Source organism: Hetaerina americana, unplaced genomic scaffold (assembly GCF_022747635.1).
Source record: "Hetaerina americana unplaced genomic scaffold, ioHetAmer1.1.p SCAF_18, whole genome shotgun sequence".
NCBI lineage: Eukaryota > Metazoa > Arthropoda > Insecta > Odonata > Calopterygidae > Hetaerina > Hetaerina americana.
Window position 1 is genome coordinate 3,282,925 of NW_027286741.1, and position 17,469 is coordinate 3,300,393.

Below are 17,469 nucleotides of genomic sequence, written 5' to 3' on the forward strand. Positions count from 1 at the left end.
AACCATGCCATTGACTTGGTCAACAAGGATATCCAACTCATCTGTGAATGGCTGACTGAAAATCGGCTAAATCTGAATCCCAAAAAGACCAAGTCGATAATCTTTGGAAGCACCGCCAATGTACATATGCTGCTCGCAAGTGATCTCCCTAAAATAAGTGTTTTAAATATTCAAATTGACCACTCAAATACAGTGAAAAGCTTAGGAGTATATCCAAGCAGTACCTTAACCTGGTGCGAGCAAGTACATGCCATTTCTAATAAAGTTCATAAAACTCTTTACACAATGAAGCATTTCAGACACCTAATCCCTATAACGTTACGCCAGAAGCTTGTTCAAACGTTAGTATTACCACATCTCGACTATTGCTCAGTTGTCTACGCTGATGTGAATAAGGAGCTAAGTACAAAATTACAAAGGCTCCAAAATTCTTGTCTACGATTCATCTTTAATATGCGTTTTAATGAATGTGTAACTCCTTACTATAAAATGTTGAATTGGTTAAAACTCGATCAGAGGAGAATGCTTCAAAAGGCCTCACAATTATTTAAAGTTCTGAATTCAAAAACCCCTTCATATTTATATGAAAATTTTACATTCAATTCACTTACGACAAAGAGATCAACCCGCATTACAAAAACATTCCATCTTCCCAAATACCGCAAGGCTATATATGAAAAGTCATTCAGTATTTCATCCAGTAAACTATGGAACTCTTTGCCTAATAATGTAAAATTATCCAGGAACACATTCCAATTCAACAGGAAAATGTTTGAATATCTGTCTACCACACTACCAAAATGACCTTATTACTGTTCTATCAGGCTAAATATTTAACTATTGTTCTTTGTATTTGTATGTATGTATTGTACTATATGTTTCGTTCAACTGATGTTAAATTATGTCTTTTTTCACTAGTTTAGAACCAGTTTCACTCCATAGGTTTCAAAACCTAATGTAACCTGTATTCTGCTCCAAGGGACTTTGCTCCCAGAGCAATAAAAATTGTTTATATATATATGTTAATCAACCCGAAGGTCGGTTTAGTAGGTGATGGTAGAGTTCACCCAGTACTAAGCCCTATATGGCGTGTGAAATTCACACATTAGGGTAGGGGGGCCAGTTCCTTTCCCTGTGCCGGTTATGGTTTCCCAGGAAGACCTGGTACCCAAAAAATCACTTTAGCTTGGGTGGAGCAGCAGGTGCCCAGAGTGCCTTGCCCGGGAATCTAACCCGGGACCCTCCGGTCAGCAGTCCAACGCTCTACCCACTGGAATATATATATATATATATATATATATATATATATATATATATATATATATATATATATATATATATATATTGATATATATATATATATATATATTTATATTTATTTATTTATTTATATTACTCATTCACATGGAAAATAGATATAAGGGAAAGCGATAGGAACACATATAAAGGACGAACAGAGCAGAGGTTGGGAAGGCGGAATCAGGCAGATCAGGAGTGTAAAAATATTTCCTAAACCAGGACTTGAACTCCGGATCTTTCCACTTGCCGGGCGGATGCTCTGACCACTTGAGCTATCCAGGAAACATAATTTTCACTGAGATGTGCGATGCTTTAAGCAAAAGAGTGCTCCGATTCTCTGGCCAAGAGATGGCGTTAGGGAGCTGTTTCACCCACTAAAGGAGAAATGGGCAACACTCAAGAGGAAAGTATAGTAGATTAGCAATCATACAATGTCATAAAGACTAAGGACAGTGCGTTTTGTGGCACGCATAGCCAGGAGAAGAGACGAGCCACATTGGATTAATGCACACTCAAACACGAAATCCTGCCAAACGGCGAACAAATATTCATTCATATTTAAATAGATATAAGGAAAGTAGCTCCTTTCAGAAGACGGCAATGAGGACATCGGGGCGGTGTGGAAGATGTGCAAGAAGCTGCGGGCTCCCCAAAGAGCAGACCAAATAATTATAGACGGAGACAGGGTGGCACAATCTCTTAAGGAAAAGGCGGCAATGTTCGTTGACTACCTAGCCAGCAGCTTTTCACCCAATCCTGGGAACTCTGCCTCTGCCGTGATAGAGATGGAAATCGAGGCGTCCGAGAGAGCAGGAGACGCCGATCAAGAAGACGCCTCAGAAATTCCCAGATTCGACGAGAAGGACGTATTAGGGGCAATACGTCGCCTCCGCGTGGGGAAGGCCCCTGGTAGTGACAACATTCCAAATGTTGTCATCCGGGAGCTTCCGAAAGAGGCAGTGAGGTATCTGACAGCGATCTTCAGTGGCTGTGTCAGGATTTCCTACTTTCCAACCACTTGGAGAAGAGCGAGAATCGTCTGTCTGCCGAAGTCACAGAAATTGGAGGTAGGTCCCGGAGAATTCCGGCCTATCTCCTTGCTCAACGGCTTCGGTAAGATATTCGAGTGACTGCTGCAATGGCCGCTGACTGACTTCGTCCGGGAGAATGATATCCTTCCGGAGGAACAGTTTGGCCTCCGTGCGCAGCATTCCACAGTCCATCAGCTGGTGAGAACGACAGATTCCATCACCGACAGCTTCAACAGGAATATGGCGGTTGCTGGGGCCTTCTTCGATGTCAGTAAGGCGTTCGATCGCGTCTGGCATCCGGCTCTCCTTTTGAAGATGAGGCGACTCCATTTCCCACCTTGGGCAATATGGATGGTCCACTCCTACTTGAGAGACAGCACATTCTCAGTACAGTGGCCGAGGGTGGACTCGAGTGTGCGTCGGATCTCCGCCGGCGTGCGTCAAGGATCCGTCCTTGGGCCACTGCTCTATAGCATTTATTCCGACGACATTTCAACTCGTGGAGGGAATCTTGAAATCCTCTCTTTATGCTGACGATATGGCCCTGCTATGCCGTTCCTCGCAGAAGGTGACCGCGGTTGCAAAGACTGCAGAACGCCGTGGCAGAGCTCCTTGAATGGTACTGCCGATGACTTTTTGTGGTTAACGCACAAAAAACGAAAGCGGTCATCTTCCATCCGGGAAATCTTGGGCCGCCAGGAGTGAAAATATCGGTGACCGGAGTCGTCCAACCGTGGGAATCTGAAGTGACTTACCTCGGAGTGCCGATGGATCGGAAACTCCTTTGGAACGCCCAAGCGCTTCGGGTTCGTACAAAGACATACGCGGCGCTTAATCGACTACGGTCGATTATTCGCCCGCCTGTCCTGAGTATGGACACGAAGCGCAGACTATACCAAGCGTGCGTGCTGCCAGTCATCACCTACGCTGCAGCGGTATGGTCAGGAGTGTCGCGAACGAGTCTCGCTCGAATCCAAGTGGTGCGGCACTCTGCTCTTTGTGACATCTTGGGACGCGGTCGTTACGCCCGCGTCTCCGAAATTCACGAGGACGGAAGCTGGAACCCCTAGACGTCCTTCTGCCTAGAATGTCGGGGAAATTCTTTGAGAAAGCGGTAGAGGCAGAGGCGAACCTAATTCGTCGGGTCGCTGAAATAAAGGTCAGTCCATGGGACCACTTTAAGTGGCCCATAACCTCCCTAGATACAGTGGAAACCCTTCCTGCGAAGAAGAGGACAAGGCAGCTCCGAGTGGGAAGAAAATAGACGCCTGACGACGCAGAAGAATTCTTCTCGCCTTAGTAGCCATGGTGGCTGGAAAGGCGCAGAGTAGGGCCATTGCAGTAATATATGCTAGAGTAGTAGTATTTAGGGGAGGCGACCGACAGCTGAGGTCATTTTCGCCGTAGGGGATTGACAGGAAAGGATGAAGGGTGGAGAGAAACTCGGCATCGGCATTAGCCTACTCTTTACGAAAGGCGACAAGGGGTCCGCATCTTAACGTCCCATCCGACGGACGGCGTACTAACTCAAAGTGCCCTCCACAAAGCACCTCAAGTAGGGATCGAGATACCAGTGAAAAATATCTGCCGCCTCTAGGATTCGAACCCGGGCTTTCACGGGGTGAGGCCAGCACGTTAGGCACCGCACCAATCCCCATCCTCAGATATAAGGAAAAGGGATAGGAACACATAAAGGACGAACACATTAGAGTTGGGGAAGGTGGTGGTCAGAGCATCCGCCCGGCAAGTGGAAAGATTCGGAGTTCAAGTCCCGGTCTAGGAAATATGTTTACACTTGTGATTTGCCTGATTCCTGACACAATCGGGAAGTAAGAATGGAAGATCTGTGCTAACAGTTAAAGATAAGTCGGGTAAGATAATAGCCGACTGAAAATATCCTAGAGAGATAGAAGGAATATAGAGAAGAACTGTTTGGTAAAGAACTTAGGCCAGCAAGGTTAGACATAGAAAAGGAACATGACGTAGAGGACGATAGCTTAGGTCCAGGCATACTCGACATTGAGATAGAAAGGGCATTGAGGGAAAATGAAATCGAATAAGGCCGCGGGGGTAGACAAAATTCCTGCGGAACTACTAAAAGGCTGAGGAAAATGTGGGAGGAAGAGTCTATGTGGACTGATTCGTGGTATCCATGAGGATGGAATATATCCGGAAGACTTTGTGAGATCAATGTTAGATCCTATTCTGAAAAAGGTAAAGGCTACATCATGTGAGGACTACAGGACAATTAGTTTGATTTCCCACGCAGCTAAAGTTGTTCTTAGGATCATCAACAAAAGGATAGAGAGTAGGGTAAATAATTACTTAGGGGATGATCAGTTTGGGTTTAAGAAGGGGTGAAACACGCGTGATGCCATTGCAGTAATGAGATCAATAATTGAGAGGAATATAGAATACAATCACGTATTTGCCTGTTTCGTAGATTTCAACAAGGCATTTTATAGAGTGAATAGGGAAGTAGTAGGTATGGTGAGAGAGGAGGAGAGGGGTTTGTTGGGAGAAATTCTATGGATGAATGCAGAGCATATCGATTAGCAGTAAGATGTTGAAGACTGTGACAGAGGGGAGATTGATAGGCAAGCGAGGAAGGGGCAGAAATAGGGGATAGGGATAAGTTGGACGGGATGACAGTAGGAAGGAACTAGACGGAGATGAAGAGTGGATTGTTGTACAGTAGGACTTTGGGTTGTGTTTTGTAAAGAGAGACAAATATTTATTTGGTAGTTGTATCCATTCAAAGCCTACCTTAACATGGAGAATACCGATAATAATATCACTACTGTTGCCCCTGTATTTAAGAACTACTCGGACCATTCCATTCATCGACTCACTCAATAATCAAGACATAATCAGTGCCTATGCATGCAAACTGCTTTGCCAATTTAAAAAAAACATTCATTCTTTGATCTCATGGATTAATTTTTCAAACAGTTGACTCAGAGTTATTGAAATGCATTAAATAGTTATCTTCAAATATGCGATCAACTAACATTACGGAGCAGGTATTGGACGCACCCTGGGAACCAAAAACTAATGTGATGGGATAGTTGCCCTAGGCTGTAAATCTTTGGGAGACGCGGACATGGGAATGGAAAACCGATTGGAAAACACAATTATTTACAATATTAGCACACACTCTCCCAATCAGTTTTATGCATTGAAGTGATTCTCTGTTACCATGAATGCAAATTATTTTCCAGGAGGAGCTCCTGCGTATGGCGGAGACCCCTTAATTGTTCTGAAATAAACTAGAAAATAAAAGGTAATTAAAAATCGACTACCTTATATAGGTAAACACACTCCATTAGGTTCACTAAAAATCCAACATGAAACTGGCACATGTAAAAAGGGGGTTGTGGAAAAAAAGCTGCTTCTCCAGGGACCGGCCAATTATTCTGTGACTTGTGCTTCGATGATGGAGGCAGCCACCGCCCTATATGAGTGTGAACTCGAACGGTTTAACGTGTTTCTGGGAGGGCCAAGGTTGGCTGCGCACGGTCGTGGTGGGCCGAGGTGCCGTCGCGGATCGCGTCTCTTTCGTGGCGCGGCTGACGAGGAGGCGGGGGGGAGGATCGAGGATGGGGTGGAGACGAGTGGAAGGGAAGCAACCTTAGGGTGCGGCAAAGGACGCGAGACTCCGGCGCGACGCGGATCCTCTAACCGTCAGGATGAAACGCCCGTATTCACATAGGACAATAATTAAGAATGATGCTCCCCCTTCCCTTTATTTATATATATATATATATATATATATATATATATATATATATATATATATTGAATGTGCTATCCTTTCCCTCACCACTGTCTTCCTTCGTTTCCTATTTATTTTCCACAACCTTCTCAATCGCCTAAACATGGACCACCCTCATCCCATCCCGTCTTGGATCCGAAATTTTCGCCGTCACGCCTATAAGCTCGCCAAATACACAAGCCACACCGAGTTTCTCACCTCCTGCCTGTCCTTAGGAATCGTTCCCAACGGTCTAGTCATTTCCCTACCACTATCTGCTACTCTTCCCGATATCCACCCCATACTTAATGCATTTTCTTACCAAAAATCTTTAGAATACACCCACCTTATCCTTATGCAATACCAATGCATTCGTGAACAACACAAATCAAACCTTTTTTCCCTCTTTAAAATAATCTCTTTGGCTTCTGCTCACCTAATTCCACAACTCAACGCCATAATTTCGTCTGCCCTACGTTCCCTCCAACAAAAACGTCAAACTCTCCTTAAAAAGCTGTCCAACTTGTATATTTCCTACTTCCGAGTTGGTCTCAAAATTCCACACTCTCACCCTTTCCCGCCACCTCCTCCTCATCCACCCCCACTCTTTCAATATAAGCCTGACCTCCGCAGCATTTACAACCTTCCCCCTCCTCCCAAAGGCCCTCCGGTTTTTCCAAAACGCCAGCCACCACCGAACAATCCCAACACCCCCCCTCCCTCCGACAATGCACATGACATTGTAAACCTTTCAAACACCAGCCTTTCAGACAATGAAATATCCGTTCTTAGCAAAGGCCTATCCTTCTCCCCTACACCAAAAATAAACCACATAAACATACTCACTGATACCCTCAATTTCTGCCGAAACCTTCGATGGCGCGCCTTCTGGAAATCACAAAGTAAACCTTTCAGTAACCTAAAAACCAATCCCGCACTTGACAAATTCCGCCCGGCTTCAACTCATGAGCCAAAACCCCTTCCTAGTAACCATCCTGTCGAAATTTTTATACGTCTTCTCATCGAAAAAGTTTCCAATCAATCCTTCAGAAAACATCTCAGACCGAAAAATAACCTCTCCATGAACGAACGTCATGCCCTAAAAACCCTACAGTCCAATCCTAACATCGTTGTTACCTCCGCCGATAAAGGCTCCTCTGTTGTAATTCTAAACACCAATGATTATATTTCCAAAGCCCTCGCTCACCTGAACGATACATCCACCTATACCACTCTAACCAAAAACCCAACACAAACTTTCCAAACCGAAATTCGGTCTTTTCTCCTCCACTCCGGACCAGAAGAAGGCCTCACCTCCCAAGACATATCCCTACTTTCACCCCCAAACCCCAGAACACCCCAGTTTTATCTCCTCCCAAAAATACACAAACCCAACATCCCCTGTCGTCCTATAGTTTCCAGTTACAATTCTCCCACCGAAAGAATCTCCGCATTCCTTGACCACCACCTACAACCACTTGTACTCTCCTTGCCCTCCTTCACGAAAGACACGTACCACTTCCTCGACCGTCTAAATTCCGTCTCTATTCCCTCCACACCCAACCTACTTATGGCCACCATCGACGTTACCTCACTTTACACTTCTATTCCCCATGCAGAAGGTTTATCCTCCCTCCGGCATTATCTTTCTCTGCGCCCCCTACCCCAGCGCCCCTCAACGGAATTTCTCCTCAATCTTGCCACTTTCGTCCTAACAAAAAATGCATTCACTTTCCAAAATTGTTTTTACCTACAGACAAAAGGCACAGCGATGGGAACGAGGATGGCACCATCATACGCCAATCTCTTCATGGGCCATCTCGAAGAGACCTTCCTGTCACAGCAACCCCTTCAACCTCTTTTCTGGGTCCGCTACATAGACGATATTTTTATTCTCTGGACACATGGCTCTGACTCTCTCAAAAACTTCTTATCCGCCTTAAATTCATCTTTCACGGTTAAATTCACCTCTTCCATTTCAGACTCCACCATCACCTTTCTTGACACAGACATCTCACTTCAAAACAACAAATTCACTACTTCAGTACACATCAAAGCCACTAACTATCAGCAATACCTACACCACACAAGCTGTCATCCTCAACACACGAAACGCTCGATTCCTAACTCTCTCTCTATCCGCGGACACCGAATTTGCAACACCACAGCCACTCTCAACAAATACCTTACCAATCTACACCTTGCACTCCTCAAACGCGGTTACCCAGAAAAGTTGCTACGAAATAAAATCCACCGTTCCACCCGACCACACACACCACACAATAACAAGCCCACATCTGACGCAGGACTCAACCTTTGCACCACCTATTACCCCGGATCACACAGACTGAAAACCCTCCTTAAGGAACTGTTTCCAATTTTACATGACAATGACGCGACCTCATCCTTACTACCCCAATGCCCATCTATCGCATACAGACGACCCGCCAATCTCAAAAACCTTCTGAGATCCACCAACCCTTTGGCGCCCCCCCGTGACAAATTTCCCAATATTTCCCCAACTTGCAACCGCCCCCGATGTAAAACCTGTCCTCTTATTATGCCTACTCCCCCCTCCCTACATCCCCTCATAGCCCCCCCACCTCGTTCCCACGCTAATTGCCTCTCAAAAAATATTATTTATCTTTTATCATGCAAACATTGCACTTCCTTCTACATAGGTGAATGCATTACCCCCTTATCCATCCGAATGAATAATCACCGGTACTCCTGTAATTCTGCCTCACTCTCTTCTCTTCCTATCCCTTCACACGCCAATTCCCACAACCTTTCATTCGACCAGTGTTTTTCCCTCAGCATCCTAGAATCCCTACCTGATTCAGCTACCAACATAGAGGTGAGAACTCGTGAATCCGCCTACATACTATCCTTCCGTTCCTTTAAAATTCCCACCCTTAACCGCCATATTTAATTTCCCTCCCAGCATTCCCTCCACACCTCCCCTCCACACCTCCCCTCCACGCCCATAACTCTTTCCCCTCTCCTGATCCATAGCATATTTTCAGTCTCTCTTGAAGAAGGCCCCTGAGAGGGCCGAAAGCTCGGACAATTTACCGTGTAAGTGTTCTTTTATATGTGTCTATTCTTTTCTATTTGTGTTATGTTGTGTCAGCCCATTATATATATATATATATATATATATATATATATATATATATATATACATAATCCGGGCTCCCCGTTCACAACTCGAACCTGAGCGGTCTGAAACATGTGCAGGTGGTGGATTAGCCTTCTGTCCCTCCAGTCTATTCCTGTTTTCTGCAATATGCTAATCAATTTTTCCCAATTGACTCTATCAAACGCTTTTTCGAAATCTACGAAACAGGCAAATACTTCCTGGTTGTGTTCTATATTCCTCTCGATTAATAATCTCATTACTGCAATGGCATCACGCGTACCTCTCCCCTTCCTAAACCCAAACTGATCATCCCCTAAGTAATCATTTGCCCTACTCTATATCCTATTGTTTATGATCCTTATAACAACTTTAGCTGCGTGGGATATCAAACTTATCGTCCTGTAGTCCTCACATGATGTAGCCTTTACCTTTTTCGGAATAGGAACTAACACTGATCTCACAAAGTCTTCCAGCGAGATTTCTTCCTCATAGATACTACGAATCAGCCCATATAGCCTCTTGCTCCCACATTTTCCTAAGCATTTCATTAGTTCTGCAGGAATGTTATCCACCCTCAAGGCCTTATTTAGTTTCTTCTCCCTCAATGCCCTTTCTATCTCATCGTCGAGTATGCCTGGACCTAAGCTATATTCCTCAACGTCATGTTCCTTTTCTATGTCTAACCTTGTTGGTCTAAGTTATTTACTAAGTCTGTATTGCCTGAGTCTGTAGTTACATTCTTCCATTTTCTCTGTTCATCCATCTTTGTAATCATCTCATCAGTGATCCATGGCTTCCTAGTCCTTTTAGCGTTAACGGTTCCAATAGTGTCTTTTGCGGCTTTAGATAACCCTTTCTTGATACTTTCCCATTTTTCTTCGATAGTACTTAGCTCTTTACCATCCTCCATGATTTCCTCTACCGCCCGTTGGTACTCCTTCCTTTTCAAACCATTTAATGCTTCTACGTCCCATTTTCTAACTCGCCGCCCCTGCTTTATCTTTTTGAAACGGACGCTACATTTCATAACAACTAAATGGTGGTCAGAGTCCGCATCCGCTCCCGGGAAGCTGTGCGAATTTATCACACTGTTCCTAAACCTGTGTCTAACCAGGATATAATCTAGCTGATACCTTTCTGAGTCACCTGGCATTTTCCATGTATACCTGCGTCTTTTGTGGTGTCTAAACCAAGTGTTGGTGATGACTAACCCCTGTCTCCTGCTGAACTCAACTGCTTTCTCCCCGCGGTCATTCCTCGTGCCTAAACCGTAATCCCCGACCTCATCACCTTCTCTCCCTTCTACTACCGTCGCATTCCAATCCCCCATCACTATCAACATTTTCCTGACGGAACACACGCGATTATGTCCTCTAACTGATCGTTTATCCTATCGACCTCTTCCTCCGTTTGGTTGCTCGGTGGCATGCATACCTGAATAATAACCAAGTTCGTCGGTTTTGCTTTTATCTCTACTAGTAATAATCTAACCGTTACCTGCTCTATGTTGACTACGCTTCTGCCTACGTCTTCATTTAATAGTATGGCAAACCCTCGTTGGCTCTCGTCCCCACCGCTGTATATTATTCAATAATTATCTTTTAAATACAAATCTTTTAGTATATTTACTTCCTTCCGCTCGCCATCGATGCTGCACACACCGTTAAAGGATGCAGAATAATCTTTCGAGTTGGTGAGAAAGTAGGATGTGGAAGATGAACTAATATTAGACATAATTATTATCAGATATGATGCTAGAAAAATTTTCTGAAATTTAAAAAAATGTAGGCGAATAAAGAAATTTACAGACAATGGTATATTCATCCACATAGTTGGATAGGATTTATTATATATTAAATTGATCGTGAATCGTAATCGCAGTCTTTCGTTCAATAGATGGAATTTTAAGTCGATGCTCAGATTTGAGGTGGATTATTTTCAACGCTTCGAGCGAACGACGCTAACCGTGGGCTACATTTTTTTAAATTATTTTGCTGCGCTTTAGTAAAGTTTCATGGCCATGTTCAATCATTTTATAATCCAATTGGTGAAATACAAAAGACAGTGTTTGTTTTCCAATTTATTTACATTGAGAAATGTCATCCCTTTTGGCTCCAGACACTTCCTTGAGATTCAGATTTTATTCCAAGTCATCCGATGCAGTGGAAGGGACCCTGGAAATGTCATTTCCCTAGATTGCGTGCACGTCTCCAGGAATTTGTGCCCATGAGTCAGTGTGTAACTCCAAGGCGAGTAAATGGCCTCTTGCAGTTTTCAAGCAGTGTTAAATAAAATGAAATGAATTTTCCGGATGAGTATGGCATACATTGAAAATACCGATACAATTGAATCCTAGAATCTATGCTATCAAGACCGAACTCCCTTTCACACGCACAATCATCTACAAAATAACACTTTTAATTTCGGTCAATCTCCGAAAGGTGGCCTAGCGTGTGAATTCACGAATGCGGAAGGGCATTTATTTATTTATTTTCATTTACGTAGCACCACGGAAGCCACCGATAGGGTGTGTGGCAGAAGGTGATTACACACTATACTACTTTTGACCCAAAATACTTTTCCTTCCTACCGCGGTCGGACAACGTTATCCTGATCCCTTATCGTTGGTGGGAAAAATAATCTATCCGCTCTGCACTTAGTCTCTCTACTTTCATTGTTATGATCTTGCCTACTGCAGGGCGATGGGGCAAATAATACATTTTCAACAGCACTGCTACAGCGACGTCCTTCCCATTTATGCAATAGATTTAATCTGTGATTGAACGTTCGCTCCGTGAGGGATTCGTACCTAGATGCCCCATCTAATATTTTAGATACACTACTTAGTTTGTCAACAACGTTCCAAGTGCCGACATCGGCGATGCAGTGGCGAGGGCGCTACCATCCGTCACCTCTCCCCGTCCCTTTCCACTTCAATGCGAGATAGGTGCAATCGACCGACTGGGTCCAACGCCATGCAATTGGACAAATGAGTGACCCCAATATTTGTGTGCAGTCGGTGACCACAGGAGACGCGATTACCCGTTAGAGATAACGCCATTGTTGAGGCCGGCTCCTCCCAAGGCGGCCGGAGATTCACCAGACGGCGGCCCTGGGGCCAAAGGGTGTGCGGGCGGCCCCGGCGGGACCCCGGTGTCGTCGCCCACCCTCCGTGGGGACGGCGAAGTCCTGCAGAAGCGCCCCTGGATGGTGCACAGCTCGGCGGACATCTCTGTTCACGCTCGTTCCCGCGAGTGCTCGGTAGCGTAGATCGATCGACAAGCCCGACCTCTGCTCCTGAAGGACAAAATGCAGAATTTGAAACGGACCAAGCTATCGCTCGTCCCAGGGGCGGCCACCACTGGTCGCCCCGCCAAGCTCGCCTAAGAGCGTCTTTTAAATTCGATCCTCGATGAATAAGGGAATAAATAAATGCCCGACGATAATTTCATCGAGTTCCCATCCGTTTCAAGTGTGTGTGGCGAAGGCGGGGCGGGCTCTTGCCGGCAATCTCGTCGCTCCGTTCCCCGGGGGGGAAAGGGGGGGTGGCGGAGTAATGCCTTCAAATGCGGAGTGGTGCGCTGTGACCCCTGGTCGTCTTCGAGGCAAGAGACCGAGCGTTGAATCGAGGTTTTCAAAATGTGTTTGCGGGGTAAAATTGAGAAAAATTTGTGTGTTGGCGGGATGGAATGACAAAAGCTACGACATTGCCGCGGTTTCAAACGTGGCGAGCGAGCCTAGATATGAAAATGCCCCGGGAAAGCCGATGGAGGCAATGAATCGGGTGGAGGTGATTGTATCGCGATGTCGTCCGGGCGGTTATGACTCACTGAGATCTCTCAGTGAGGACCGAATTACCATAATTGCGTGATCTTTCGGTGCAAGGATCGATGAGGCAAGGACCGATTGGTCAATGGCATGACAGAGAGTTGAAAGGGGGATGTTGAAGGCCGCGGTAGAAGGGGGGCTATCCTCGGCTTGGTTGAAAGAGTAAGGTGAGTGTGATTTCCGGGCACGAAAGTGGGTGGGAGGAACGGAGAACTGAAGTAATGCGAAAAGACAAGAGGAGACGCAATCAACAGGAATCTCTGTCCATGCGCCGGGGGTGGGAAAGCCCCCCCAGACGGGTGTGCACCCCCTCTGCTGCGTCGAGGCCACCCACACTGCCCTAGCCCAAGGAAGCGGCGGTTGGGGGTCTTGGAGTGACGCTTATAGGGCAGCCATCAATCTACATATTCCATTTCAGATGCTCCTAAATGCAGTAGGCGTTCTAGAGTGAATTGCTCTTTTCCTAAAATTCATCACTGCGCACTTTTTAAAGTTTAAATCTAATTGCCAAGTGTCGCACCAGAGTTGTATGGCATTTAGGTCGTCTGATAAAGTTACTGTGTACTCAGGATCACAAATATCGCGGTAAACCACTGCATCGGCGGCGTACAAACGTATCTTACTAGCGATTGCCAAGTCAATGGCGTTAACCTAAAGTAGGAATAAATGATATCCGATAACCCTTTCCTGGGGATCTCCCAAAGTATGAATATCATGCACAAAAAACGCAAGTTGCGTCTAGCAGGATCTACCCTTTCGGAAACCGTGCTGATTTTTTATTGATACTTTCTGATTATCGAGGTGTCTCAAGATTAAACTAGCAAATATATGTTCCATGACCTTCCATCATATGAATGTGAGGGAAATGAGTCTGTAATTGCTCGGTCCTTCCTTGTCTCCATTTTTAAGTATTGGTGTTAAGTTAACCGTTTTCCAATCTCTGGGAACCTTGTGATCTAATAGCGACTTCTTAAATATGATTTCTAGATACGGTGCAATTTCTGACGCTAGTTCCTTAAATATACGAGCTAGTATTGATCGAACCCAGAGGATTAATGAGGCTTAATATTTTTTAGCAAAGGTTCTATTCCATTATATGAGATCTAAATTTTGGGAATCGATTGGAGGATAAGCGATCGGAGACATTCGGTGACATATTGGTGCAGACACTTTGAAAGGAGGAATTTAATAAGTTAGCCTGTTCCAAACTGTTGGTTACTCTTTCGCCTTTGTCGTTTTTGAGTCTCGCTTCTCCCCACCCCCGATTTCCCCCTTCCCGCTCAGACGATGGCGCAGTCGGATGCCTTTGCACGAAGAAGGTTTCAAGGAAGATGCCCAACACCACCCAAATATGTACTTGGCAATTCTTTGATTAAATTGATCCAGCAGCTTCCGAGGGTAGTGTGCAAATGCGAAACTGGAAACGAGTCAGAGGAACATAATACTAGGCTCTAACTGTCCGCATCATAAATGTTAGAGTTAATCGACATGAACAAGGCTGTACTCAGTATTCGCATTAAATGATAAATCTCTCTCTGTAGCGAAATGTACTCGCTGGGAAAATTGCCCTCAGGTGCAGAAATGCGCGTCGGACGGCCGATCGATAGGGGGAGGGCGGGAGATGTCCTTCGCTCCCGAGGAGGGGGGAGGGTTCCGTAAGGGTCTAGGCCCCCCACCCAAGGAGGGGAGCGAGAATCGACCGCCGCCTCTCCACTACAGGACAGAACTGACACGGGCCAGAGACGGATGCCCTCCTTGCCCTCTCGCTCAAACGATTCCCGGACGGACTCGGCTGCTGCTGCGCGCCAAACAGGCCATCGGCAAGCAGCAGCGCATTGGTACGGGCCCAACCTCCTCTGAGGGACACCCGAAGCGGCACGGACACACCAGGGCGCCCCTACCCCAACCCCCTTCGTCGTTTCCTGGACCAAGGGGGGGAAAAAAGTAAACGAAGGGTGCGGGGCGCTTGATTCTCCCGGGCGATGAGACTGCACTGGCCGGGGAATTCCCGACACACTCTCTCTCGCATTAGGGGAGGATCCCGAGGGCCAACCTCAACGCCGGGGGGTGGGGCCTCCATCGATGCGTGGGTGCATGCATGGCGGTGGGTGGTCACCTCCTGCCACTCTATTTGCGGCGGAGGGGCACGTGGAGACGGCGCCATTGATCGAGTCGCGGTGCAGAACTCTCGTCCGTGGGGAGAATCGATGGAGGAAGGGCACTACTCACTCCGTGCGGAAGAGCACCACGCCTCGGGCTCCCTACGCCGCACCACTCCCCGGGGGGGACAGCACCAATGGCAGCACACGAGCCACCGAAACACCACTTCCGTCTGACCACTTCAACAGCCGCCGTGCCACTGTCTGCGCGCAGCCCGTCGTTGGTGCTCGGTCCACAGGGGGGGGGGGGGGGAGGGGAGGGAGGGGGGCGCCCGACCGCCGAGACTCATGGGCGGCGAAGAGAAGGGGAGTCGCGCAGGCGCGGAAGTTCCGCTTGCGAGACTCGAAGCGGGGGAGGCGCGGCCAAGGGGGGGAGGGGATTCCATCGCGGAAGGGGGCCGAGGGGGGGGGGAGGCCTCCTCAGTCCTCGGGGTGGTCCCCACTTCATTCGGGCACTCTCAGAATGTGTGGGCAGAAGCCACCATCCACCCTTCTCCCGCTTCCCCAAGGATATCTCCGTTCATCACCGCCCGATGGACCATGTTGTCGATGCACCTGTATGCCACGAATGCAATGCACGCCCAATTAAGTTTATAATGCTATTCTAAGATTTTTTTCGCAATGCATCTCAAATTTATGACGCGATGGCATTTAAAATCATCCACCATGGCACGAATGGCACATCGCCCGCGATCAGGGACAGGGGAGGCGGTGAGAGTGGCCGTTTAGCCCCCCGCCCTCCGCCCCCGCCCTCACGGCCCGAGACTTTAAAATCCTCCACCCCGAGAACCACCCCCCCCCCCCCCGACATTCGGTATCACCGAGGAATCGAAGCCGGGGGCGCATTCTCCCATCGCGCGGCACACGAGGATTTAAATATTAAGTTCTAACGAAAAATCGGCCAAATTTATTCAGAAATATTTGAAGGAGCGCCATTTATTTCAAATTTTCCCACGCATCGAATGGCCCGATTAATTTGCTGAAGGTTAAAGTCACCGGTGAAAGCAAATATAGTGATATATATACATATATATATACATATATATATATATGTGTGTGTGTGTATATATATATATATATATATATATATATGTATATATATATATATATATATATATATATATATATATATATATATATATATATATATATATATACGATTGTACGGAAACACTCACACGAGCGGCACAATAATGGGCTGACACAATATAACACAAATAGAAAAGAATAGACGCATTTAAAAGAACACTCACACGGTAAATTGTTCGAGCTTTCGGCCCTCTCAGAGTCGCGTCATTGTCATTTTACATGACAATGACGCGACCTCATCCTTACTACCCCAATGCCCATCTATCGCATACAGACGACCCGCCAATCTCAAAAACCTTCTGAGATCCACCAACCCTTTGGCGCCCCCCCGTGACAAATTTCCCAATATTTCCCCAACTTGCAACCGCCCCCGATGTAAAACCTGTCCTCTTATTATGCCTACTCCCCTCTCCCTACATCCCCTCATAGCCCCCCCACCTCGTTCCCACGCTAATTGCCTCTCAAAAAATATTATTTATCTTTTATCATGCAAGCACTGCACTTCCTTCTACATAGGTGAATGCATTACCCCCTTATCCATCCGAATGAATAATCACCGATACTCCTGTAATTCTGCCTCACTCTCTTCTCTTCCTATCCCTTCACACGCCAATTCCCACAACCTTTCATTCGACCAGTTTTTTTCCCTCAGCATCCTAGAATCCCTACCTGATTCAGCTACCAACATAGAGGTGAGAACTCGTGAATCCGCCTACATACTATCCTTCCGTTCCTTTAAAATTCCCACCCTTAACCGCCATATTTAATTTCCCTCCCAGCATTCCCTCCACACCTCCCCTCCACACCTCCCCTCCACACCTCCCCTCCACGCCCATAACTCTTTCCCCTCTCCTGTTCCATAGCATATTTTCAGTCTCTCTTGAAGAAGGCCCCTGAGAGGGCCGAAAGCTCGAACAATTTACCGTGTAAGTGTTCTTTTATATGTGTCTATTCTTTTCTATTTGTGTTATGTTGTGTCAGCCAATTATTGTGCCGCTCGTATGAGTTTTTCCGTACAATCGTGGTATATATATATATATATATATATATATATATATATATATATATATATATATATATATATATATGTATATATCCCCTCCCCAGACTACAACCTTGACGCGGTGGAAGGGCTTGTGCTGTCCGATGACCCCTAGAGCTGTAGAG

At 46.2% G+C, this 17,469-nt stretch overlaps 1 protein-coding gene across 1 annotated transcript in view; it reads right to left on the reverse strand.

Annotated features, from left to right (window-relative positions):
- The window catches only part of LOC139687239 (ATP-binding cassette sub-family G member 4-like), a 44,106-nt gene extending 28,707 nt beyond the window's left edge, over positions 1-15,399 (reverse strand). Inside the window, exons 1-2 of the mRNA XM_071584370.1 lie at positions 15,284-15,399; positions 12,269-12,523 (exon numbers count right to left, since the gene is read on the reverse strand). Coding sequence (XP_071440471.1) covers positions 12,269-12,456 — 188 coding nt within the window. The 5' untranslated portion in view covers positions 12,457-12,523; positions 15,284-15,399. The remainder of the gene's footprint in view (positions 1-12,268; positions 12,524-15,283) is intronic.
- Positions 15,400-17,469: the final 2,070 nt, after the last annotated feature.